Below are 24,558 nucleotides of genomic sequence, written 5' to 3'. Positions count from 1 at the left end.
CCCGACAGCCCTTCAAGAGCTGGAAGAAAGTGGTCCGGCCTCCCCTAACCCTCTCTTGGATAGGCCACTTCTCTCTGCCTTTCCTCGTGCATTGTAGCCCCCAGACCCCCTAAACATTTTTGCTGCTCCTCTCTGCATTCCTTTTAGGGCTCCAGCTTCTTCTGGGCATTGTGGTCCAGAACTGGGCCAGGCCGTCCCAGGATAGCCAAATGCTGGATGCTTTGAGTTTGGTGTAAGGGGATGGTCTCTGTCAATTTCAAGGTGCCTGAAAGGCTTCATGGAACAGCTCCAGCGTTCTCGTTGAGGGAGATGCCCAACTGGTGATTCTCATTCTTCTCTTTTTCTTTCCCAGAGCTTGTCAGACCCAAACAACTACCATGAATTTTGCCGGCTTTTAGCTCGCCTGAAAAGCAATTATCAGCTGGGGGAGCTGGTAAAGGTGGAAAACTACCCTGAGGTCATCCGACTCATCGCCAACTTCACGGTTACCAGCTTGCAGGTGGGACCCCCTGTGGCTTCTTGTGGCTGGAGCGAATCTGCGGATGGGAGGGGGGGGCCCAGACGCAGCACCCGTCCCTTTATGTCTTCCAGCCACTGTTTCCTCACCATGGGAGGCATTTGGAAGTCACATGGACCGGGAAGGGCATGGCTTCTCTTAAGACACTAGCCTTTAGAACAGGGCTCTCCAACCTTGGCAACTTTAAGATTTGTGGACTTCAACTTCCAGAATTCCTCATCCAGCAATTCTGGGAGTTGAAGTCCACAAGTCGTCAAGTTGCCAAGTTTGAAGACCTCTGATCTAAGTGGGGAGATTGCAGAGGAAGGGATTACAAGAGAGTAAATTATGTTGGCTGGGGAATTCTGGGAGTTGAAGTCCACAAGTCTTCAAGTTGCCAAGGTTGGAGAGGAGGAGCCAATGTTGCAACGATATGGACGTATGGTCTCGATGCTCCAAGACCGCAGCTGATACTTTTGCCGCTGAGTAGTCCAATCGGATCTAAACCATCCCGCAGAGACGGTGAACAGGAAGAATGTGTTTTGCTGATCTCAGGGACATTGCAAAGTCCCTGATGGATCCAAGAGAAGTTCTTCTTAATGTCTTTTCTTAAGTATACAACTATACCATTTTTCTTTTCCGTAGCAGAGGTCACAAAATATTGACCAAGTTCGGGGTTGAACAAATATTTTTGATCAGTTGATTTAATATAAATTTCTTGCAGGCAAATTATATCGTTCTTAAACTGTTTGAGATAGTGAAATATTTTCTTTCTCTTCTGTAAAGAGTTTGGACCACAACTCCTTGGTCAATGGCTGGTGGTTATTGATGTTGTTGCAATGTACCTTGTTCTCCCATTCGTCTGGTAGTCATACGGCTAGATATTTGTTCCCTGACCCCTTGCCCTTCCGGAAGGAGGAAATGGTGCTTTTTGTCTGGTAGTTGTGTGATTTGCTGTTTATCTTGTCCTTCTCGTGGTCTTTCTCCAGATCCAGATGATTCAGGGTGTCCCACCTTCAGGATCTTGTGATAGAAATCTCGGGCTTCCCATACAGAGTTGAGACAATATTTTTGCTTAACAAATGTAATTATAATACCGAATGGCACATCCCATCTATACTGTATCTGACGGTTTCTTAGTTCTTCCACTAGAAAAGCATAATCTCTCCTGGCTCTTAGCATTTGGGGTGGTATTTCTTTCAAGACAATCAAGTCCTGTCCACCAATTTGAAGCCTGGTATTATAAGACTCTTGTAGTATCATGTTTCTGAACTCTCTTGTAGCGAAGTATATAATTACATCTCGGGGAAGTTGCTTCTGTTTTGCCACCCAGGAGTTAGCGCGATAAATTTTTTCAATCTGCCAGTCAAAGTTGGACCCCGGTCTTTCCACCAGACGGTCAAAAGCCTCTGAGAAAATCTGCTTCAAGTTCTCCTGTTTATCCTCACACAGCCCCCTGACTCTTAATGCAAGCTCCATCTGTGTGTACTGCATCATAACAATTTGTTTTTCAGCGTTTTCAACTCTTTGTTGCACCACTTCAGTTTTGGAAGTCAAGTTAGTGTTGGCTTCTTCAAGAACCTCTAGCTTATCTTCCATTCCAGAAACATATTCTGTCAGTACAGTTACAAGTCCCAGCATATCATCATTTGTTTTGGCAATCTTAGTATCAAGCTTATCATGTAAATCTGCTTTAAGTTTCTTTATCTCCTCTCTGAATTCTCTGAAAGCTTTTGAATTCTGCTCTCTAAATTCTCTAAGAGTTTCAAAAAAAAGTTCTTTTGTTAGCAAATCTCCAGTAGGGGGCGTAGAGGGTGGAAGCTGCGACTTTGTGCCAAGTGTGTGAGATGTACTCTTAAGAAAAGGTCTCCGAATTTAATTTGGATGCCATTATATCTTTTCTTCAAACAATTATTCAACCTCTACTGGCCCACTGTGTAGCTTATGAGGAAAGAAAGTATTAAGTCCCCCCTTTATTTGTTCTTAGAGTTTTTTCAAAAAGTTTCAGAAAAGAGCATTGTAACAAAGCAGGTTTCAAAAGATTAGCATTGTAACGAAACAGTTCAGCATATTCATCTCTGTTTGGAATGTCTTTATATTAACAAGGAGTCTTTTAAAACTTTTAAAAGTTGATAAGAAAAAAGAAAGTCTTGTAAGCTCTTCAGAGAAATGAAGCTAATTAAGAGACTGCAGGCTGGCTGTTCCTTTGATCTTTTTTATCACTGCTCATTGCCGGATAGTTAGGAATGTGGGACAATTGCCATTTTAGGAGCTTATTTCTTAAGAAAAAAAAAAACCCATGTACGAAGGAAGCTCTTGTAAAAAGAAGCTAGGATTTTTTTATTTTTTTTTAAAGACAGATAAGGTTCTCAGGTACGGACTCTGCTTGTATTAATCTCAAATAAATATATCAAAAGTTGTGCTAAGTGGGGGGATCCTTACTTTGCGCCGTAATAAATACAGCCGTGGTTCTGGCACGGAGATGTGATTCAGCTTTAGGTCGGCCCCCCCTTCCATTCGCAGCAAAAAAAAAAGCTGCAAACTTCAAAGAAAAGCTCTTACCAGCTGGATCTCTCTCTCACTCTTCTTTGCCTGAAGAATGAGGTATCTACCAGGTATTTAGGCAGATAACGCCACCAGAAACCTGGGGGCAGCTCGTTAAGCTGCTGCCATCAGCAAGGTCCCGCCCCGGAACGGATCCAAGAGAAGTTCTTCAAGCCGGCGACAAAAAATCCAGCCATTAGGCTGATGAAGTCGGGGCGGCTCCAAAACGGAAGGATACGGAAAGAGAAAGTGTTTCCAGCTGGTGAGGAATTTTTGCTGTTTTAAAAGAGATTGCCTATAAAAAACTTAAAGTTAATTTAAATTTGAGAACAGAAGAAATAAGCGGCAGAATTAAGCTTTGAATGGTTTTGGACAGTGGGTTATCTTGCTTTTTAAATGCTATGTTCATGGATGGAATTTATGCAAGCCTTTTAAAAGGAGTGGATTAAGTTTTCTTCTATTTTGTTTTCTTTTATTATTATTCTTTGTAACCTATGGACTAAAATTCTACTTCGTCACTACTGTGGGTGTTTTCCCCCTTTTCTTCTCTTAACTCATTCAAGAATTTGACTTTTATTTAACTTGGAATATAAAAAAGATACAAAAGGAAACCAAGAAAATTGTTACAACAAAGGGAAAGAAAAACGCTGTTGTTTGGAGGCTGGAGGTTTGTGTATTGGAAACAAAACACTCTTACTTTCCTGATTATTCTGGCTTGGCACTTCAAGGTCTCACTGTTTGTTTATAGAGAGTGATAAGAAGAAAAGCATACAGATGTTCCTTTGAAGTATATCTTTAACCAGAGAAAAGTGAAAATAAGACCTTATTGTGAATTTATGCTTAACCTTGTAAAAACCTTCCAAGCCAGAGCAGCAATGTTTGTCAGCTGGAGATAATGGCACAACTTCAACAGCAGAAAGAAATTTTAAGCCTACAAAAGATATTGTTAGAAATTCAGAAATTATCAAATACATTTGAGAGAATGGAGAAGTTGGAAAACCTAGAGCATCTAACAGTAAAATATGATGAAGAAGTTGGAGATGTTTATCAAGTGGAAAAAGTGAAGGTTAGAGTCCTAAAAACCAAAGAGGAAAGTGACCGTAAAGAAATTAAATCTGCTGATATCTATGGTGATTGGTTTGTGTCTGGAAATGGAAAGAATGGAACACTGAAAGAGGAATTAAATGGAGGGGAACTCTATCCCAGATGGCAAGATACAGAAGAAGAAAAAACAAAAGAATTTATGGATTTAAAGAGAGAAATTTGATTAGCAACATCATTGATAACATTACTGACAATTAAAGATAAGCTGATTAAAGATACAGAAGAAGGGCAGCGAAATTACATGAGAGACTTAATAAGCAATGAGTTGCTAAGAGGGGTCCATACAAATTTGATTAAGAAGATGATTAGAGGACTGATACCACAAATGGCAGAAGATATGAGACTGTTTTGCTACTGGAAAGATGCAGGTTGATAGATGGAAGTGCATAATTTAAAACTAGTTAAACTTAGTGAAATTTAGTGACAATAGATATAGTCAAATAAATAATTGATAATGATAATATATACATATGTATTGTTATGATAAGTAATAATTGGATATGAATATTTGAATGGTACCCATGAAAGGAAGATTAGAAATCTTTTTGGTTATATATAAAGGCTAATAAAAAAGAACTGTTACTTTAGTTAAATTTTGATTATTAGGAAAGAAAATGTTATGATACAGGATACAGTTAAATAAAGGAAAGATAATGATACAAAGGAAAATATATATGTATGGGTACAACATAAGGAAACTGGATATAAATTGTAAACAGTGATTTGGTAAGGAGGATTAGAAATTTTTGTTACTAGATATTATGGATGTTTAGCTAGAATAGGCCATAAGGATTCAGTGTTATTGGAGGATTTTAGAAATAGCAAATGAAATGCCAGTATGTGGTTATGTTTTAAATCTTGATATATTTTATGATGAAGGACGTTTAAACAATTGTAGTCAAATGAAAATGGAGGTATGATGATGGTAATATGTATAAATATCTGAGTTAAAATACTTGAGTTAATATGAATTATGATTGATGACTGTGGAAGAGATGCATGAAAGTACACTTTCTACAGTATGCAAAAAAGGAGGATTCTTTGTGCTGTGTTTGTTTTGATATGTATGTATGTATGTATGTATGTATGTATGTATGTATGTATGTATGTATATATATGTATGTATGTATTGTGTCACAACCCCCGGTATGCCCAAATATAGGAAGAAGCATACTGCTTCCTTTCTCTGTCTATTGGCTCATCACAAGAGACCATCACGACAGAAAGCCATTATTTTTACTGTTGTCTTTGTTACATTTGTGTTGCATTTGTGCTGATAAATAATTATTTATTTATCAGCACAAATGCAACATATATATATATATAAAGGCAACAGTAAAAATGTATGTATGTATGTATGTATATATGTATGTATGTGTATATATGTATATGTATATGTATATATGTATGTGTGTGTGTGTATGTATGTATGTATGTATGTATGTATGTATGTATGTATGTATGTATGTATGTGGGTCTCTTCCCCTCTGCAGAAAGAGCTGGCAGGCAGGCTGGCTAATTGCATTCACCGTCTTCCTTCCTTTCGGCAGCACTGGGAGTTTGCGCCAAACAGCGTGCACTATCTCCTCAGTCTGTGGCAGCGGCTGGCCGCCTCTGTCCCCTACGTAAAAGCCACTGAGCCGCACATGCTGGAGACATACACACCAGAGGTTACCAAAGCATACATCACCTCCAGGCTGGAGTCCGTCCACATCATATTGAGGTAAGATGCTGTGGGGGCGGCTGGTCCTCCCAATCTTTGCCAGGGAACGTCTGAAACTTATACGGCCGCAGGAGAAGGACCCTTCCCCTCACACCGACTGCAGCTGGGAGGGAAGCGAACCCGTCTGCCTTCACGTTTCTCACCGTAAATCCGCAGGCCTCCTCAGCGGATCCCCCAGGGCCCTCCTGTGCTTAGAGAGGAGCGTCTGGCGGAGGCGTCTTCCCAATTGGTCACTTTGTCTGCCCACAGAGATGGCCTAGAAGACCCGCTGGATGACACAGGTTTGGTGCAGCAGCAGCTCGACCAGCTCTCCACGATTGGGCGCTGCGAATACGAGAAGACCTGTGCCCTCCTGGTGCAGCTCTTTGACCAATCCGCCCAGTCCTACCAGGAACTACTGCAGAGCGCCACGGCCATCCCCATGGATGTGGCCGTCCAAGAAGGTGAGCGAGCAGGAGACTCCTGGCTTGGCTTTGCTGGCTTCATAGGGCAGGGGTCTCAAACTCAGGACCCAGGGACCGAATCCAGCCCTTGGGGTGCTCAAATCTGGCCTGCAGGGCCGGCCTGGAAATGGCAAAGGAGTGGCCCGCGATGCCTCTGGCAGCCAAAACTGTTGGGGAACTGCTCTCCATTTTCAGTCTGGACAGCCTCCTGCGGCATCCTGCTGGCCAAAATGGGGTGCTGTTTCTGCTGGCAGGATGCTACAGGAGACATCCGTCTTCTCTCCCCCCTGGCTGGCTATGGAGCAGAACTCCAATGCCTCGAATGGTCCTCAAAAGAATCCAGTTTGACACCCCTGTCTTAGGGGAAAGCTTGGGATGCCGGAGCTCCTTTGCGAAGGGGATTTCCCTTGCAGCATTTCCCTCGCACAGCTGTGCCTGGTTGGGGATTGTGATTCTTGGAAACAATACAGGACTGACTGCAGGTGTTTTAATGCAGAGATGAAGTTAAGTAACAGTTGAGAGTCAGCCTTAGTTCCTGCCTGATGAAAAGGAGGTCTCTCATATCTTCCTTTGGAACTCTGCTTGCTTCTAAGCACCAGAGGGCCTTTGCACATGCGCGCCCGCGCACACACACACACACACAGACACACACACGGAAAGCTAAAAATGTTTAAACATTCCTGCCTAGGATTTTGGGTGAGAATAAAAATAAATGTATTGTTCAAGATAAACTTATTTCAAGTGGGACCAATCAAGTGGTCCCAGAGAAACAACTCAGCAAAGAACAATTCATAGATTTATGTGATTTTTTTTTGGGGGGGGGGGGAGTGGACAAGACTAGGGATTCAAGATCTAAGACATTTAAGAGAGGTGGACCAGTTTTCCAGTTTTACCTGCTGGCTGCCCAGGGTGGCATGGTAAGAGGGGCAGCCTTCTCCGTCTAACTAAAAAGAAGGTGTGTGGGGAAAAGACAGGTTTGCGCATTCGCTCTGTTCCTTTTTCCGGCTTCAGGACGCCTCACCTGGCTTGTCTACATCATTGGGGCCGTGATTGGCGGGCGAGTATCCTTTGCTAGTACAGACGAGCAAGATGCCATGGATGGTGAACTGGTCTGTCGGTAAGAGCCCAGCACTAATAAGAACAACCATGGCCCCATACCTCTAACCCTATCCAAGAGAATACCCAAACATTTCCCTGCTATTCTGTGATCAGCCTCTGCCCACCTCGGGGCCTTGAGAAGCACTCAACAGGTGGATTAAAATGCCAGATCCAGTCTGAGCATCTGGCTGACTGCTATTGCTATAATAATAATAATAGTAGCAGTAGTAATAACTGAGCGTTCGTGGGGAGATGCCGCTTTTCACCTTGACATCATTCACAAGCTGAATGCAAGTTTGATGGGTCAGCTGGGTGTGACCTTCATTGCAACCTCCGCAGAACAAACTCTGCAGAACACAGAACTAAATATTGAAAATTGGCGGATTGCTGGGCTTTGAAATGGAAAAGTGGGTCTTTCAACGTTTGTTGTCAAAGTACAGCAGATTTCTTCCCAAGGGGAAAGGCTAAAAGAGGGAAAGGAAATGCAAGGTGGCCATTAATTGAGTTTGCTGTTTTTTTCTTTTAACCTTCTCCAAAATGCAATCTTCTTGTCAAGTAATTCTAAGATTAAAACAGATTGAAAGGATCCTTTTTCTGATCGTTCTTATGCAAACAGTTTTTCATCGGTCAGATATTCCTGAGTCTTTAAGGTCTCCCTGACAACCCTGCATGAAATTCTGGGTGGAGGGAAATGAGCAGAGTGGTTTTCAATGTACCAGAAGCGCCCCTCCCCCCATACACACACTTTGGGCCCCAGCCATGTGACAGTGGTTATCTCTGGAGGTGCACCTGACTTCCCAAGCAGCTCACAGGTGCTTTCAGAGGAGCCCCTGGGGTTGGTCTTCTGTGGACCCTCTTTACAAGGGCGACAGATTGAAACAGATGTGGGAAGTCAGCAGCCCCCCCCCCCAAATTTCTGAATAAAATTTCACCCTCTTGAATAAATGGCTGGAGGAGCCATTTGGAGTGGGGCCTTCTTCATCCCTTCCCTTCCTGCCTTTCCAGGGTTCTTCAGCTCATGAACTTGACGGATTCCCGTCTTGCTCAGGCAGGCAATGAGAAGCTGGAGCTGGCCATGCTGAGCTTCTTTGAGCAGTTCCGAAAGATTTACATAGGAGACCAGGTGCAGAAATCCTCTAAGGTAAAAAACGCTTGTGGTGGCTCTCTTCTCATTACAGAACTTTTCATAATGTTTTCACGACCGGCTTTATCTAAACTCTCCACCTGCAGATGATTCTTGGTCAGTGTGGGGCTTCAGGGTTTAGTGACCATGGTCTGCAGAACAGACTTCCTAACGTTTTGCCGGCCGCTCTGACTGCCCCCTTCAGAAGCAAAGTGGCACTGGGATCCTTATAGAAACCTAGCTCAGGGCTGAAAGTGAACTCACAAGAGCCACCTGAGCTGAAATCGGTTTTCCACTCCTAGCTGTATCGCCGGCTCTCAGAAGTCTTGGGGCTGAACGATGAGACCATGGTGCTGAGCGTCTTCATAGGAAAAATGTAAGTCCTCCTGCTGTCCCCGGAGCATTGGCCGCAGCCTGCAGCCTGGGTCTGTGTGGAAGGTTTCTGCCTGGGATGGTTTGCTCTGCGGGAAGACCCCGCTGTGGGCTGGCAGTCTGCTCTGGCTGCAAGTAGTTGGTCCTAGAGGCAGCTCCCCCTCCAAACCCTGGACCCCGCAGCTTCAGGACAGCAGAGATGAGTGGTTCCACCCCAGCCTCTCTTTCTGCTGACGGGGACTCTGGGAGGACGAAAGGCCTGAGGAGGAGGAAGCAGCAGCCACTGGATGGTGTGCATTTCCTCTCCCTGCAGAATCACTAACTTGAAGTACTGGGGACGGTGTGAACCCATCACCTCTAAGACGTTGCAGCTTCTCAATGATCTCTCCATTGGATATCCTTTTCTGCCGGCCTCCCTGGTCTCGGACGGGCGCTCCAGGCACCCTGGGTTCTCCCCCTGGTGAGGCCAGAACTGGGCGGAAGCCGATCGCTCCCCTCAAAAGCTCTTCTGCTGCCCCATCACTCCTGTTTCTCATAGGGCTATTCCGTTCCTTTACCAAATTATTAACTGGTCCTCTCCAGTAGTCTCAGCAGTGATGACCACAATTAGGGAACCCTATATGATAGTCAGTAGTCCTCATTCAGCGACCACTGGCAGGCACCGCAATGACCTAGGAGACAGCAGGAAGAACCCAGCCGGGTCAGAGAAAAGGCTTCAGCTCTTCCTAGTTTCATGGGCTGTAAAGGTGACAGGGCAGAAATCAGACCAGCAAGAATCTGTTCCTGGAACCTCCCAGTAAAGTGGAATTCCTTGGTCTGGGCCAGCTTCCTGCTGGACCATCTCGCAAGGTGGATGGTAACGATGGTGCTGCAGGAGGGGACTTAAGATGGTTCTTGTGGTTGTGGCCATTGCTGTGTCCAGTTACCATTGTTAAGGGAAGGCTACCTGTCCAAGCAGATAGTTGCAGACAAACATTTGCAGCATTAGCCATCTCTGGTCAAACTATGTTTCAGTAGATTCCTTAGTAAACAGAAACTGCAAGTTAAAAGTGAGCTCCACCTGCCAATTTGCATGCCTGTGTATTGTTTATGTACCAAGTGTTTACAGATTCAGAATTAAGAAAAGAGTAGTGGATGCAATTCCACCAGGGATGCCTAAACTTTTTCATACACCTACACCTGGAGGAAGGGAGAGATCAGGCGATATCCTTCTGATATTTTGGTTCCCCACTACACCGTTTGGCTGATCCAGTGGCAGTCTGTTGGAGGGCTTGTTGACCTAACATCTGTACCCACCGCTGCATGATAGGTTTCTTAGCTGTCGTGGGAGGGGAAATATGATTTAGTGTGAGAACTACCTTCGTGTTATGCCTATGACATTTTCTAACCAGGCCAATGTCTTGTTGTTTCCTTAACCTCACTTTTACCTACAGCAGTGTTAGGAAACTGGTGAAACTGAGCGCTGTGCAGTTCATGCTGAACAATCACACGGTTAGTTGTCAAAGTCTTTTTGTCAATCCTTATCGGCGGTGTGCCTTCCAAATACTATCAGCAGAGGGTCTCCTGTGAAGGATTCCTCTTTTCAGACTATGACTCAGAAGTAGCCAAAGAAATAACATCCACACTAATTGGCATCGCATAAACAGGTATTTAAAGGCCAGTGCTCTGACAGACGAGCACAATTCAAAGTGCACTGACGAGATCTCCTCGAATGGTGACGAAATGTTTGCAGCCAAGTTCCCAAGCTTGGAGCTCAGACCAAGAGCCCGATTCCTCTTTTCTTAAAGAGGAGACAAGGACTGAAGCTCCAGCTACATTGGGAAGCAGATTGAAATGGAATGAGCTACCCCCAGAGATCCGGACCCTACCCACTCTCATGGCCTTCCGTAAAGCTATTAAAACCTGGCTTTTCCGGCAGGCCTGGGGCTGTTGACCTCTTGATTGAGGTCCAGCCCTGCTTAGACTGGATGTATGTTGTGTTGTTTCTTAATCTTGTTGTGTCTTATTGTTTTAACCCCTTTTCTATATTTCTCATTTCTGTAAGCCGCCCGGAGTCCTATGGGATTGGGCGGCCTATAAATTCAATAAATGAAATGAAATGAAACGCAGATTTTGCTATGCAAATTATCCCAGAGAATAGTCCTACCAATCCTGCCCTTCTTGGACAAAACAAAGCCTTGTGTCTTCTAGCAAGGCTTTCCCGCAGCGGTCTGGCCACGGAGCAGAAGGCTCTGACAAGTTGAAAGTTTTCTTGATGGACCTTAGCAAGAAGGACACATGATGCTACCCTGTTGACATTCTGCCCATTCCATTGTAGTTGACCGTGTGCCATTCATACTCTAGTTGTTAAAGCTTTCCAGCATGGAAAGGTCATTTGACCAACTCCCTGCTTGAGAAGGAGACTCTGTATCATCTCAGGCAAATGATCTGCCGGTCTCTTTGAAAGCCTCCAGTGACAGAGCACTCACAGCCACTGAAGGCCACTTCTGTTCCATGGGTTGACTGCCCTAACTCCTTAGTTCCAGATTGCTTCCTTCCTTGGTTAGTTTCCATCCATTGTGAAACATGAAAGAACTTAGTTGTTTCAGAGCAGATTCAGTGACCTGCATTGGATTGGATTCTACCCAGAGGAGGGAAAACGCCCCAGTTTGCAATGATGGTAGTTTCTTGGCAAATACAAGGGCAAGGAAGGAAGGCCCTTGCGACCGGCCTTTCCATGGTGCCCATATGCCAAGGATGCATCTTGTTTCTGTGCCTGAACAATTAGACCTCATTAATAATATGATTTTTGTTCTTCAACAGAGTGAGCACTTTTCCTTCCTGGGTATTAACAATCAATCCAACCTGAGTGATATGAGATGTCGGACTACTTTCTATACGGCACTTGGGCGCCTCCTCATGGTGGACCTCGGTACTGCAACCCATTCCTGTGCTCCCGAACGCATCTCCCCACCCCTGAGTTCTTTGTCATTCTAATCCTAATTAACTAGACTGGAACAGTTTAATCCACCCACTCTCTATAAAGCGTAATTATTCAGAAAGAAAACTGTTCACCTGGTTACCTTGCTCCAAATATTGTCCATTGCAAGTGTAGCTCTGGATCTCCTGGAGGATCAAAGCATCCAAAGGTTTACCATATGGATCTAAAAATAATCTAGGTGTTTAGTCTGGATCCCAAAGCAGAGGATTGTTGAAAGTGACTGTTTTTCCGTCTTTCTTCCAGGGGAGGATGAAGATCAGTATGAGCAATTCATGTTACCCCTCACTGCTGCCTTTGAAACGGTGGCCCAGATGTTCAGCACCAACACCTTCAATGAGCCGGAGGCAAAGGTAGGGCAGAAAGCTTCCCTTTTGGATCAACCTCTTTGTGGGTCAGATGAAGGCCACCTGGAACCTTCCAGACTCAAAAGAGGACAGTTCCCCTCTTCTGTTAGGCTTGAAGTCCAAAATGTTTGGGCCAGGGTCTCCCTAAACGCCCACAGGGCAGGAGCGGTCTGGATATCTGGTTCTTCCTCCCAGTCCATATGGCAGTCCAGAAGGCCACCCCCATGATCCCCGAGGAAGCCATTCTTTGAAATAAGTGGGATGGGGAGGGTTCTCCTTGGATCAGCCAACAGTGTGGGCTTGGAGGGAGATTGTGACGCAGAGGAGATGAAGCAGGGCCTCTTTACCCTCCTCCAGAGGACGCTGGTGGGCCTTGTGAGGGACCTGAGGGGCATTGCCTTTGCCTTCAATGCCAAGACTAGTTTCATGATGCTCTTCGAGTGGATGTATCCTTGACTCTTGTGCCTGTCGGCTTCCTGGAATGGGGATAAGGCTGAGGACCGGATTCTGGAATAGCTCCGTTCTCTCGGAGGACCAAGGGACGACAGTACCTCGCCTGCCAATGCTATGCTGGGATTTCCCAGGGCTGGTCAAAAAGGCAGCCTGTCCAACATAGCTGGCACCTGATCCGTAGAATTCTGCTTCTAGCATTTATGAGCAGGTGGCAGAAATAATGTAGATTTGGCAGGAGGAGGCTTAGCACATATTGACGCTTATCTGAAGTGACCCAGTAGATCATTTGTCTTTTCTTCAAGTCCTTTATCTGCCAACTGAGTCCGTGGTGGTCAGCTTTGCAGTGATCAGGCAATCTTGGCTATTCTGCCCTGAAGAATGAATGTCTGAGTTGATTCTGGAAGTAGTCAGGTGGTCCTTAGCTTCAGCCTTACAGCTACCCGGCCTACATGCCAATCTTGCAGCGGGCCGTTGAGCTCTGGTACCATGACCCGGCCTGCACCACCCCTGTGCTCAAACTGATGGCTGAGCTGGTGCACAACAGGTAAGTGGACTCCAAGCGGCCTCCTTGGGCGCCTGAAGGAAAGCTGCCCTACAGGGAGGGCCAGGAGAGGAGAGAGGTGGGATGAGGAGCAAAAGCTGTAATTATTCACTCTAGAAAACATAAATATTGATCTTACTTGAAAGGGCTGGGATGCATTTCCAGCACCTTTAGACAGTTTCTAAAGAACTACTAGGCTTCTACCAGGTAGTAAAACTACTTTGGAGCCCATAAAGACAGGAGTGCAGACAGGAGCAGCCCAAACGGGGGCAAGGCTGGGGCCTACGAGGCCTGGGCCTCAGGCAGGTTCCATGGCAGAGTCTACAAAGGCAGTGACCTTTCCTGAACCCTTCCTCCGTGGTGAGGGGAAGGCAGCCGGAGACCTTCCTTTGTTTACAGCATTCAGTAAGGGAGGTGGGAACAGCCACTAAAGGCGATGGAAGGCTGTTCAAAAGAATGCTAAAAGTCCGCCGAGGCCTGAAGCTTCTCCACAAGGAGCCCTTGTTCAGAATTCGGGGCTCGGGCTGCCTGCTCAGAGGGTGCATCTCAGCCAAGGCCCCCCTCTCCCTCCCTTGCTTTCAGGTCCCAGAGGCTGCAGTTTGATGTCTCCTCCCCCAACGGCATCCTGCTCTTCCGGGAAACAAGTAAAATGATAACTACCTACGGTGGGTATCTTTCCCTTCAGGGCCGTTGGGCTGGGTCAGATTGGAAGGAAGCTTCGCCCAGGCCCGCTTGCTGCCAGGGCTCTGGATGGGCAGGGGGGCAGTCTGCGCAATTCTCTTCCCAAAGCGCACCTGTTTTGGAAAGGTCTCCAACAGCAAAGGGGAAAGGCAGCTAAGCCTTTCCTAGTTTAGTAGAACTGGGCCTTTGCTTTGCTGAGGTGCTACAAGGCTTAGAAGGCAGCATTGACTCTGCCCACCGCCAGGAGTTCAATCCTGACGGGCTCAAGGTTGGCTCAGCCTTCCATCCTTCCAAGGTCAGTCAAATGACGACTCAGATTGTTGCGGGGAACATGCTGGCATTTGTAAACTACTGAGTTGTAAAGTCTAAGCACTATTGCTATTTGCCCCTGTGCCTCGGCGACGTGGCTTTGATGACACTCGACCAAATGCAGCTATTTTGTGGCTCCAGCCACGTTCCCTGAAGACCGGCCCTTGGCTTTTCAACCTCCATTTTTTCCAGGAGCCGCACAAGGAAGCTCTCTGTGGAGAGAGGAATGTTTTTGAGGTACCTGCGCTTGTTTTTTTGCAGGAAACCGTATCCTGACTTTGGGGGAAGTTCCGAAAGATCAGGTCTATGCCTTGAAGCTCAAAGGGGTTTCCATCTGCTTCTCCATGCTAAAAGCCGCCCTGAGTGGCAGCTACGTCAATTTCGGTGTCTTCCGCCTCTATGGGGATGATGCCCTCGACAATGCCTTGCAGACTTTCATCAAGCTGCTGCTCTCCATCCCACACAGCGACTTGCTGGTAAGACTGCAGAGCGGCTCCTGTCCCCACCCAAACCCTCCTCCTCTTCCACCTTTGACCTTTCTGGGATTGTTCAGCTCTGAGGCTGCTCCAAGTGGCCTTCACAGCTGAGAACGTGTACATGCGTGTGTGTATTGAACTCCGAACTCTTACCTGATTATGGCATCATAATTTGGCCTCACTCATAATGGGATGACAGCTGGGCCACACAGGGATCTTTACCTATTCTGGCATGAGGTTGCTGTTCGTGAAAGTAGCTGCTTGCCTGGCTGAGGGATGGAGCCTGATTCCATCCCATTCGCCCTTTGCCCTGATGATGGACCACTCGGGGTATAAGATCAAAGGCAAGGCAGAGGGTTGGTTTCTCATCCTCCCTTCTTCCAAAAAATGGTTTGCAAGAAAGAGCCATGGTGGCACAGGGATTAGAGTGCAATATTGCAGGATACTTCTGCTGACTGCCGTTTGGCAGTTTAAGTCTCACCAGGCTCCAGGTTGACTCAGCCTCCCAGCCTTCCGAGGTCAGTAAAAAGAACCAAGACTGACCGAGCCTGAGTGACTGAGCGCAGGAATTCATGGTCCAGGAAAGGGCACAACTGGCATACAACACGAAATTGCACAAAGGCTCCCCTAGCCACAACTGCTACTTTAGCTGTCCAAACTATTGTCAAAACCTTTAATAATGAGATTGACAGAGTTCTGCATTGAACAGTCACGTGATATAAAGCCACAGGAATATGCAGTATATAAAATAGCACTGAGTAGTCAGATGAGGGTCTGGCACCATAACAGCTCTGCCTCTCTGGTCTAGGCATTCATCTAAAGAATGGTTACACTATCTACAGATAATTGGCCAATAAATTGGAAGCTGTATCTTCACTGGTCATAAAAGTAAAAAAGTTTTGAAAATCACTGCTTCCGAAACAGAGATTGCTTGGAGGTGGGGGGGTGGGGTAATATGTCTGAATGGTCTCCAAACCTAAGTCACACATTCTGGGCCCACAAAACTCCTTTGAAAGCTCCCCTGATTTCTTTGTTTAATTTATCTTTTTTCAGGATTACCCTAAACTCAGCCAGTCCTACTATTCGTTACTGGAAGTTCTTACTCAAGATCACATGAATTTTATAGCTAGCCTGGAGCCACATGTAATCATGTATATTCTGTCTTCCATTTCAGAAGGTCTCACAGCACTAGGTGAGTGCAGCAACTGTTATGGGGAAGTTTGAGGGCTGCTCTTGAGAGCTGAGGAAGGGCTGCGAAAATCTCTCAGCGTTCCCTGTGGTTTTGTTGTTTTCCAGCAGCATCAAAGCGATGTAGATGCCAACTCTACCCGGCTTAGATACAATACCTAGTAGAACATCTAAATCTTTCCTTAATTCCCTCGTAGTTCCTGCTTTGGTGCCTCATTTTGGCATAAAGATCGGCCTTCGGGAAAGACAGCCATTTCTTTAATCTCTCGTGAGCAAAGTGGGTGACTGAGCGATCCCAAGCGATTGGATCTTTAGTATAATCTTTATTATCATTGTACAAAATAAATACAATGAAATTGGCTCCCTACATTCGCTTTCTCAGGAGGATTTAGCAGCCTCAAATGGCTGATCATCAGCCCTTCAGGAGTAGGGCTTTACCCTGATCATCTGGGTGGGTTTTCAGCTGGTAGAGCCATCCCTGATTCTGCATGATGGCCTTGCCAGATTTGATCATAGAAACGTTTTAATGAGAATTCCACAACAACCGAGACCAATTCACTTCTGGGTTGCTCTCAAAGAGTCATATATATCTATATCTATCTATCTATCTATCTATCTATCTATCTATCTATCTATCTATCTATCTATCTATCATCTATCTATCTATCTATCTATCTATATCTAGATAGAGATAGATAGATAGATAGATAGATAGATAGATAGATAGATAGATAGATAGATAGATAGATAGATATAGATAGATATAGATAGATATAGATAGATATATAGATAGATAGATAGATAGATAGATATAGATATATATCTCTTGACAAATGTATCTGTGTGTACGATGAAATTCAAGACAAGGAATGCTTTGCCTTAAGTTATGAGCAAAGCATCCGATCCATCCCACGACTGGAAGGCTTTGAGAAATTCTGCCAAGAGAAGAAGATGGTCACAGCTTGCGTGGTCGGCCTGAGGCTGCTTTTGCTGGCCAAGGAGATAATGCAGCTCATTGAACAGGAAGTTTTGACCTGATCTAACTCTGGCTTCATTCCTCTTTGCCCCTTCTTTTTTCCTGGCAGATACCATGGTTTGCACTGGATGCTGCTCCTGCTTAGACCACATTGTCACTTATCTCTTCAAGCAGCTGTCGCGCAGCACCAAAAAAAGGCCTGCCCCATTGACCCAGGAAAGCGACCGGTTCCTCCACATCATGCAGCAGCACCCTGAGATGATTCAACAGGTCAGGACAAGGAGGGCAGGACTAAGGGGGTGTTTCTGAAGTCGGCTCCAGGGTCCTAGCCCTTTAGTTGAGTAAGCCTAAAACCCTTGGCCGGAATATTTACACACACGGGTCACAAGAAGCGATTCTTCTGCCCCAGGAAACGACTGCAGAACTCTTCATCTCCTCATTTTCAATATTGTTTGAGAAAAGGCTGAGTTGCCTTTGACTCTTCCGGCCCAGAGGCCAACAGGTCGCCTGTCACTAACTGCTTGCAAGCACATGTCCCTGGTCTCAATGACAGTGCCCAGCAATCAGTGTCTCCTTTCAGGATGACCTTCATTGGAGGCGCCAACCTCCGCGTTCCAAGGGTTTTTAATGTTTCCAGTGGGTTGTGTGGCTTTATTCCAACTATTTGTTCTTCTGGCAGTTCAAGACACTCCCCTTTCTTCAGTTCAAAGGGCTCAATTCTTCTCTGTTCATCCTATCAGTAGCCCAACTTCCACAACCATCTGTTGTGATCGGGAGATTCCTCGCACCTTGCAACATTCCTCAGAATATTTCTTCCAACAATCTTAATTTCATTTTTTTTTCCTTTCAATCTAGCTTTTCTCAAAATACATTTCACATATCTGTGGAATAGGTAGCAGAATGCACTCTTTTCCTGTGCGCTGCTTGGGGAATCCAAGCATGGGTTAACTTTGTCCATTAGCCTTGAGACTGAGTTATGCAAATTGCTGGCCACACCTCCTCTGACTGCACTGGTTCACTTTTTTAACTCAGTCCAGCCTAAAGAGATGCAAAATTATTCTCTCTGGGTTACTAGACAACTTCATCATTATTATTATTCAGCTTGGATTCTCTTCACCAGCTTGAGCTCCTTTCGCGGAGCGGTAAATATCTCTACAAATAGGTTCGTTTTCTCTTCATTTGAAGTGGCATTTTAGCATTCCCGGAGCCTTTGGGGCCAGGGAACCTCTTTATTGGAGGCGACGGCGTGCCGTTGTTCTTTGTGGGAAGGTCGGTTCGCCGCCTTCGTTTTGTCTTGCCGCGGTTGGGGATCAGTTCGCTGCCCCCGCGCCGCCCGCTCTAGCCGCTGTCCATCTCCCCGCGAGGTTGCCTGGTGACACGCGGAGCCCCATCACCATATGGCTGGGTTCTCTGTATTACCTCAACCTCGAGAGCCTCTGGAAGCTGCAGCTGCGGTCGCTGGCAAGATACGAAGCAGACGTTCTCCATTCTGGTGGCAGTCTTTGTACCTCACCGATCTGAATCTCCTTCCCTCCACTGTTGGTCAGTGAACGTGAGCTTGAGCCCTTTCAACCTAGTTTACATGGCGGATCATTCTATTACTGGGGGCAGAGCTAGGGCTTCCACCTCTCCTCAGTTGTCCTCTGATGCCACTGGGGCCTCATCTAGAGTGGGTAGGACGAGATCCCATGCCACCTCAGTGGCTCCTGCCAGGGCCGCTAAGCGCACCAGTAAGACCAAGAATGGGTCTAGGGGTCCCTCAGCCCCCAGGCCACCTCCCATCCTGCTGCCTGAAGGGCCTTCTACCTTCAGCCTAACTGGAATTCAAGATCGGTCCCGAGACCTCCCTCTCCCTCAGAATCTCACAACTGCAGGACCTGACTCAGGCCTTCAAGGCTCGCCTGATCTTCTGAGCCCAGCCCAGGCCCGGCCTCCTCCTGTTCAGGGGCCTCAGCCACCTTTACTCCCACGGCTGCTGGCAGCAGACCAGAGGATACTTCAGAATTTGACCTCTCCCCTTGGCTCAGGACATATTGCCACTGCCATATCTAGGGGAGTGGATGCAGAATTACAGCTTAGGAGTCAACACTCTAGGAATTTGATTTCTGCCAGAGATTTATCCACCTCTGAGGCTGATCCCCCTTCTCCCTTGCCTTCCAGCTACAGCGAGGGGTCTGTTTTAGGGGAGGAAGGTGAGATTTTGGATTTGGAATTATCGGGTGATGAAGATCTGGTTCAGGATAAAGTTCCTTCTCAGGCCTTTTCAAACAAGCCCTATTCAAATCTCTTCTTTACAAAGCCAAGGCCACCTCCAATTTGCGGGGAGAAACCACCCAGGCCAGTATTGAGGTGGGCCTTGATCCCACGAAGCACTTGTTCACTGAACAAATACAAGCACAAGAGGCTATTCCATCACCCAAATTGTTTCTGGACGTAATCCAAAAACAATGGTCCCAGCCCACTGCAGTCTCGCCCACTAGCAATGGTGATAGGAAGCTTTATGCTTCCACTCCGGAATTGGACACCATTTTGCAGTTTCCCACTGTTTCCCACCCGCTGATAGCGGCCTTGGCTTCCCCGGCCCTCATTCCATCTGAGATTTCGGAGGGATTGAAGGCTGAGGACTGCAAGCCGGAGCTCGTTATTTGCAAAATGCTCCAGGCGGCTCCCTGGGCATTGGGTGCCGCTACGGTGGCCTCGTTCTTCAATAGAACTTCCTTAGTTTGGTTAAGACAACTACAGGAAAGGTTTGGTCCAGAGTACTTGCGCCTTTATCAGGATGTGGTCAAACTGGTGGCGACCTTAGAATTCTCTTCGGATGCCACGCTCAATGCGGCCAAGTTTGCGTCCTGAGCTGTGGCATCCAACATAGCTTCTCGTCGCCTGTTATGGCTATGCTATTGGCAGGCGGACATACGATCCAAATGGCGCCTTGTCTCCACCCCCTTCAAGGACGGTTCCCTATTCGGAGGAGCGCTGGATCCTATACTGATTGAAATGAGGGACAAGCGAAAGGTACTTCCTTCGACCGCTAGGCGCACGGATCGGAGGCAACACAGGCAGCCCTTTCGTATTGGGGAGTCAGGGTACTCCTCCCGCCCCTACACCCCTCTATCTAATAGATTCTTTTCTCAGTCCCAGGACAGGTTTCAGGACAGAGCCAATACTAGGGACAGAAGTAGGAACCAGCAACAGGCCCAGACTCGGCGGCCCTTTCATGGCGCCAAAAACTGGTCCTTTTGTAGGTACCAGTGACTCGCTCGAGGTTGGCCCTATTGGCGGGCGCTTAACCACCTTCATCCGCCAATGGAAAACCACAACCTCAGACCCCTGGGCTCTTCAGACTGTGAGGCTGGGCCTCACTCTGGAGTTCCTGGCCATTCCCATGAGACGTTTCATCAAATGCCCAGTGCCCAGGTGCCAAGTAAAGCGGCGCCTGATGGACATGGAAATCCAGCATCTCATTTCCATCAGAGCAATAGAACAGGTGCCAAGGGGGCAGGAGGGTCTAGGTTTCTACTCAATATTCTTCCTAGTTCCCAAGGCCTCGGGAGGATGGCGGGCTCAATTTCTACCTCAAGTACCAAAAATTCAAAATGCAATCAAGAGTATTCTAGTGAGCATTCACCAAGGCAATCTCCTCACCTCCATCGACATCAAGGAGGCATACTTACATGTGCCAATACATCCGGCCCATCGAAGATTTCTGCGCTTCCACTTCACGGGGCGTCATTTCCAGTACCGTGCCTTACCATTCGGCCTATCATCGGCCCCGTGGATCTTCACCAAACTGCTAGCAGTGATCGCAGCCTCCCTGAGGTCAGTTCCCGTAAGAGTCAATTGTTATCTAGAATTGTTATCTAGACAACATCTTAGTCTTATCGTCTTCCCGGGCCCAGGCTTGTCGCGATCTACAGCTGACGATCGACACCCTGCAGGATCACGGATTTGTACTGAACTTTCCAAACAGCCACCTGCACCCGACCACGTCTCTTCTGCATCTCGGGGCGGTCATCACTTCGGAGACTTGGATGGTGTCTCTCTCAAGAGAGAGACAGCAGAGCCTGTGGTCCCTGGTGAGTCAAGTGCTCAATCAGAGGTCACCTTCCCTCGTGACATTGTCCCAACTTCTAGGGAAGATATCTTGCATAGATGTTGTTCCTTGGGCAAGGTTTCATGCACGACCACTGCAGTGGTATCTCCTCCCATTCCAAAGGGCTCACACCGGTCACTCTCAGGCCAGGGGTCGCTTACCGACCAAGGTGTCTCTGTCGCTCCGTTGGTGGATGTCGTCCCGCACCCTCAAGGGATGCCTCTTCAAGGAACTGGAGCAGATTGTTGTTACAACAGATGTGAGCCAATTCGGGTTGGGGGGCCATGCCCTGAACTGATTGATGCAGGGTCGTTGGACTGTCCAGGAGCTGAGCAACAGCATCAATTGGCTGGAGCTATGGGCTATCTGCCTAGCCCTCCGAGAGTTTCGAGACCTGGTCACATCCAACCATGTGTTGATACTCACCAACAACGTGGCCTCCAAGGTGCATGTCAACTGCCAAGGGGGCATGAGGTCCAAATTCCTGATGATAGAAGCAGAACATCTGCACTACTGGGCGGAGAACCATCTGTTGTCAGTCTGAGCGGAACACTTATCGGGCACTGCGAACGTCCAAGCAGACTGGTTGAGCAGGGCCACGGTGGATCAGGCGAAGTGGCGCTTGCACCCAGCCTGTTCCGAGAACTGTCCCACTGTTTCGGTCACCCGCAGGTGGACCTGTTCACTCAACCCGACAACACACACCTGCTGTGATTTTACTCCAGGTACCAGGGGCGGAAGACACCGACGCCCTCCGCAACCCTTGGCTGGAGAGCCTTCTTTATGCCTTCCCGCCTCTGCCAATTGTGCAGCTGGTCATCCAGAAGATTCTGGCAGAATGGGTGGAGGTGCTGCTGGTCGCACTGATGTGGCCACAGCGCCCCTGGTATGCGGGCGTCTGTCCATCTCACGCCCATGGAGAATTTCAGACTCCCAAGAAGCTCTCGTCCACCTGAATCTTCAGTTGTTACAGTTAGCCATCTAGCACGTGAGCGGGCAATCCTGAGTCAGCAGCATTTTTCTGATAAGGTCATCTCCATGATCCAGGCGGCTCACCACCCATCAACAACCCACATCTACAAGACTACCTGCCATGCCTTCTGCAGATGGTATTGAGCAACAGGTGCGGACCCAACAGGGGCAACCATACCACAGGTATTGGACTTCCTACAGATGGGCATGGACAAAGGGCTAACACCTAACACGCTCCCCCGTCAAATTGGAGCTGTCTACCGTAAGTGGCAGTGGGCGGGGCCACCCGCTATCTCAATACCCGAGGGTGCGGGCCTTCCTGAAGGAGCAGCGAACCTTAGTCAGCCTATCGTTCATCCCTACCCCACCTGGGACCGCTCCCTAGTACTCAATGCCCTTACAGCGGTTCCATTCGAGCCTATTTGGACCATCTCCCTCAGGTTACTGACTCTTAAGATTATCTTTTTAGTAGCCATCACATGGGCCAGGTGTGTGTCCGAGTTAGCAGCACACTCCGTCCAGGATGACCTCTGCATTTTCCATCCGAGCAGGGTTGTACTACGTTTGGACCCAACCTTTCTTCCAAAAGTCAACTCGTAGTTCCACAGGTCACAAGAGATCACTCTCCCAGATTTCTGTCTATGGCCATCTCACCCCCGAGAACGGCGTTGGCATCATCTTGATGTTCGTCGTTCACTTCGCCACTATGTGTGACACACAGCGTCGTTCAGAAGGACGGAGGCCCTGTTCGTGTCTTTCTAACCTGCCACCATGGGCCAAAAGGCATCATCGCATACCATTGGCCGCTGGTTGAAGGCGTGTATTGCCCTCGCCTACGACTGTCAGTCCCGGCTGGTTCTCAGTCACATCACTCCCCATTGTACCAGGAGTGCTGCCACGACGGCGGCCTGGATCTGCAGGGCAGCGACCTGGTCATCGCTGTCACCCTTTATCAGCCACTACAAGGTGGACATTTATGCCTCGGCTGAGGCATCCTTCGGACGGCGCGTGCTGCAAAGGGTAGATTCTTCGGCTACGGCACCAGACCAGCCTCGCTCCCTCCCATGAAATCTATTGCTTTGGCATGTCCCATGCTTGGATTCCCCAAGCAGCGCACAGGGGAACAACCGTTGACTTACCTGAACGGTCCTTCTATGTGCGCTGGGAGGGGACTCCAAACCCGCCCTTGGTTTCAGCTGTTCTCGGCCTGGACTTCCATGTTTTCCTATGACATCCTGACACCTTGACTTCTAGACTTCCTTTTGCTTCTCTCGAATCAGCTGATCCTTCCTACAAAACTGAACCAGTCCAGTCAGAGGAGGCGTGGCCATCAATTTGCATAACTCAGTCTCTAGGCTAATGGACAAAGTTAACCCATGCTTGGATTACCCTCGCAGCGCAACGATCGTTCTTCGTTTGAAGCAGTTACTCTATAGTCTGTTGTAGCCATTGCTTCCTGGTCAGCATACAAATTCTCTAGTTTGCAAATGAGGTGATCCAGTGCACCCATCATTTTAAGACCTGTAGCCCATGTGGTCTACATAGAGTGAAAAGTCATAGAATAATCACAATCAGTGGAACTCTTGCTATTTACTTACTAAGTACTTACTAATATTGACTCAGCCTTCCATTCTTCCAAGGTCAGTAAAACGAGGAGCCAGACTGTTGGGGGCCATAGGCTGACCATGTAAACAGCTTAGAGAGGGGTGTAGAGTGGTATATAAGTGCTCTTGCTATTTTCTTATCCGTTGGACCTGTGGAGAAAGTGACCTTGGTGCGTCTTTCTCTGGAAACCACTCAGATATTGGAAGACTGCTCCCATGTTGCCCCTAGCCCTTCTCTTAGTTAGATGAGGCATTCTCAGTCCCTGCTCCCAATTTCTCACACTTATTTGTAGGGATTAAATGCTTCTTTGAATATTTTGAATTGCTTCCCCACAAACCTCTTCCCACCTGACCCAACTGTTGTTCATTAGATTAGCTGTCCTGTGTCTCGCCCACTTTTCCTTCCCCGTTTCCCCATAATCCCCAGCAGTGCCTCAGCTCGGTAGACCTGTGCAGTTGACTGGATTGTGCTTGTTCCTTCTAGATGCTCTCCACAGTGTTGAATATCATCATATTTGAAGACTGCAGGAACCAGTGGTCCATGTCCCGGCCTCTGCTTGGCTTGATACTTCTCAATGAAAAGGTAAGGCGTAGTAGATTGGGGCGTAGTGTTACTTGTGGGCTGGCACATTATCCTGGGTAGCTTACAGTGTGAACTTTTCCTTTGCAGTATTTTTCAGATTTAAGGAATAGCATAGTAAACAGCCAGCCCCCCGAGAAGCAACAGGCTATGCACCTCTGCTTTGAAAATCTCATGGAAGGCATTGAGCGCAATTTGCTGACAAAGAATCGTGATAGGTCAGTATCTTCACAAAATGCAGCCAGCAGACCAGCCGAAGCCCAACGTTCTTATTAGTTTCATTCTGAAGACATACCACCGTGGGATCGCTTAGCACCCAAACTCCAGGAGAGAGAGGGGGGTTGCCCAGTAGGACCAGGACCAGGCGCAGCCTGTCAGGGTGGCTCCACCATCTCTTCTGACCCACTGCGAGAAATACTGTGCCGAGGGTGCAGATCCTCTCTCAAAAGGATAAAAGG

The 24,558-nt window shown here is 47.4% G+C and overlaps 1 protein-coding gene across 4 annotated transcripts in view; it reads left to right on the top strand.

Annotated features, from left to right (window-relative positions):
- XPO7 (exportin 7) overlaps positions 1-24,558 on the top strand; it is a 55,256-nt gene that overhangs the window by 29,082 nt on the left and 1,616 nt on the right. For all 4 annotated transcript variants that reach the window (XM_087706009.1, XM_087706008.1, XM_087706007.1 and 1 more), the window contains 18 exons: positions 353-499; positions 5,695-5,867; positions 6,117-6,310; positions 7,322-7,427; positions 8,414-8,549; positions 8,834-8,907; positions 9,217-9,363; positions 10,337-10,394; positions 11,706-11,814; positions 12,127-12,233; positions 12,585-12,673; positions 13,117-13,224; positions 13,804-13,886; positions 14,473-14,687; positions 15,741-15,879; positions 16,961-17,121; positions 24,005-24,103; positions 24,191-24,318. In XM_087706009.1, coding sequence (XP_087562135.1) covers positions 353-499; positions 5,695-5,867; positions 6,117-6,310; positions 7,322-7,427; positions 8,414-8,549; positions 8,834-8,907; positions 9,217-9,363; positions 10,337-10,394; positions 11,706-11,814; positions 12,127-12,233; positions 12,585-12,673; positions 13,117-13,224; positions 13,804-13,886; positions 14,473-14,687; positions 15,741-15,879; positions 16,961-17,121; positions 24,005-24,103; positions 24,191-24,318 — 2,273 coding nt within the window. The remainder of the gene's footprint in view (positions 1-352; positions 500-5,694; positions 5,868-6,116; positions 6,311-7,321; positions 7,428-8,413; positions 8,550-8,833; positions 8,908-9,216; positions 9,364-10,336; positions 10,395-11,705; positions 11,815-12,126; positions 12,234-12,584; positions 12,674-13,116; positions 13,225-13,803; positions 13,887-14,472; positions 14,688-15,740; positions 15,880-16,960; positions 17,122-24,004; positions 24,104-24,190; positions 24,319-24,558) is intronic.

This window comes from Thamnophis sirtalis, unplaced genomic scaffold (assembly GCF_051295495.1).
Source record: "Thamnophis sirtalis isolate CommonGarterSnake01/CBP01778 unplaced genomic scaffold, rThaSir2_p1.2 scaffold_2, whole genome shotgun sequence".
NCBI classification, from domain to species: domain Eukaryota; kingdom Metazoa; phylum Chordata; class Lepidosauria; order Squamata; family Natricidae; genus Thamnophis; species Thamnophis sirtalis.
This window is presented reverse-complemented; position numbering and strand designations above follow the sequence as displayed.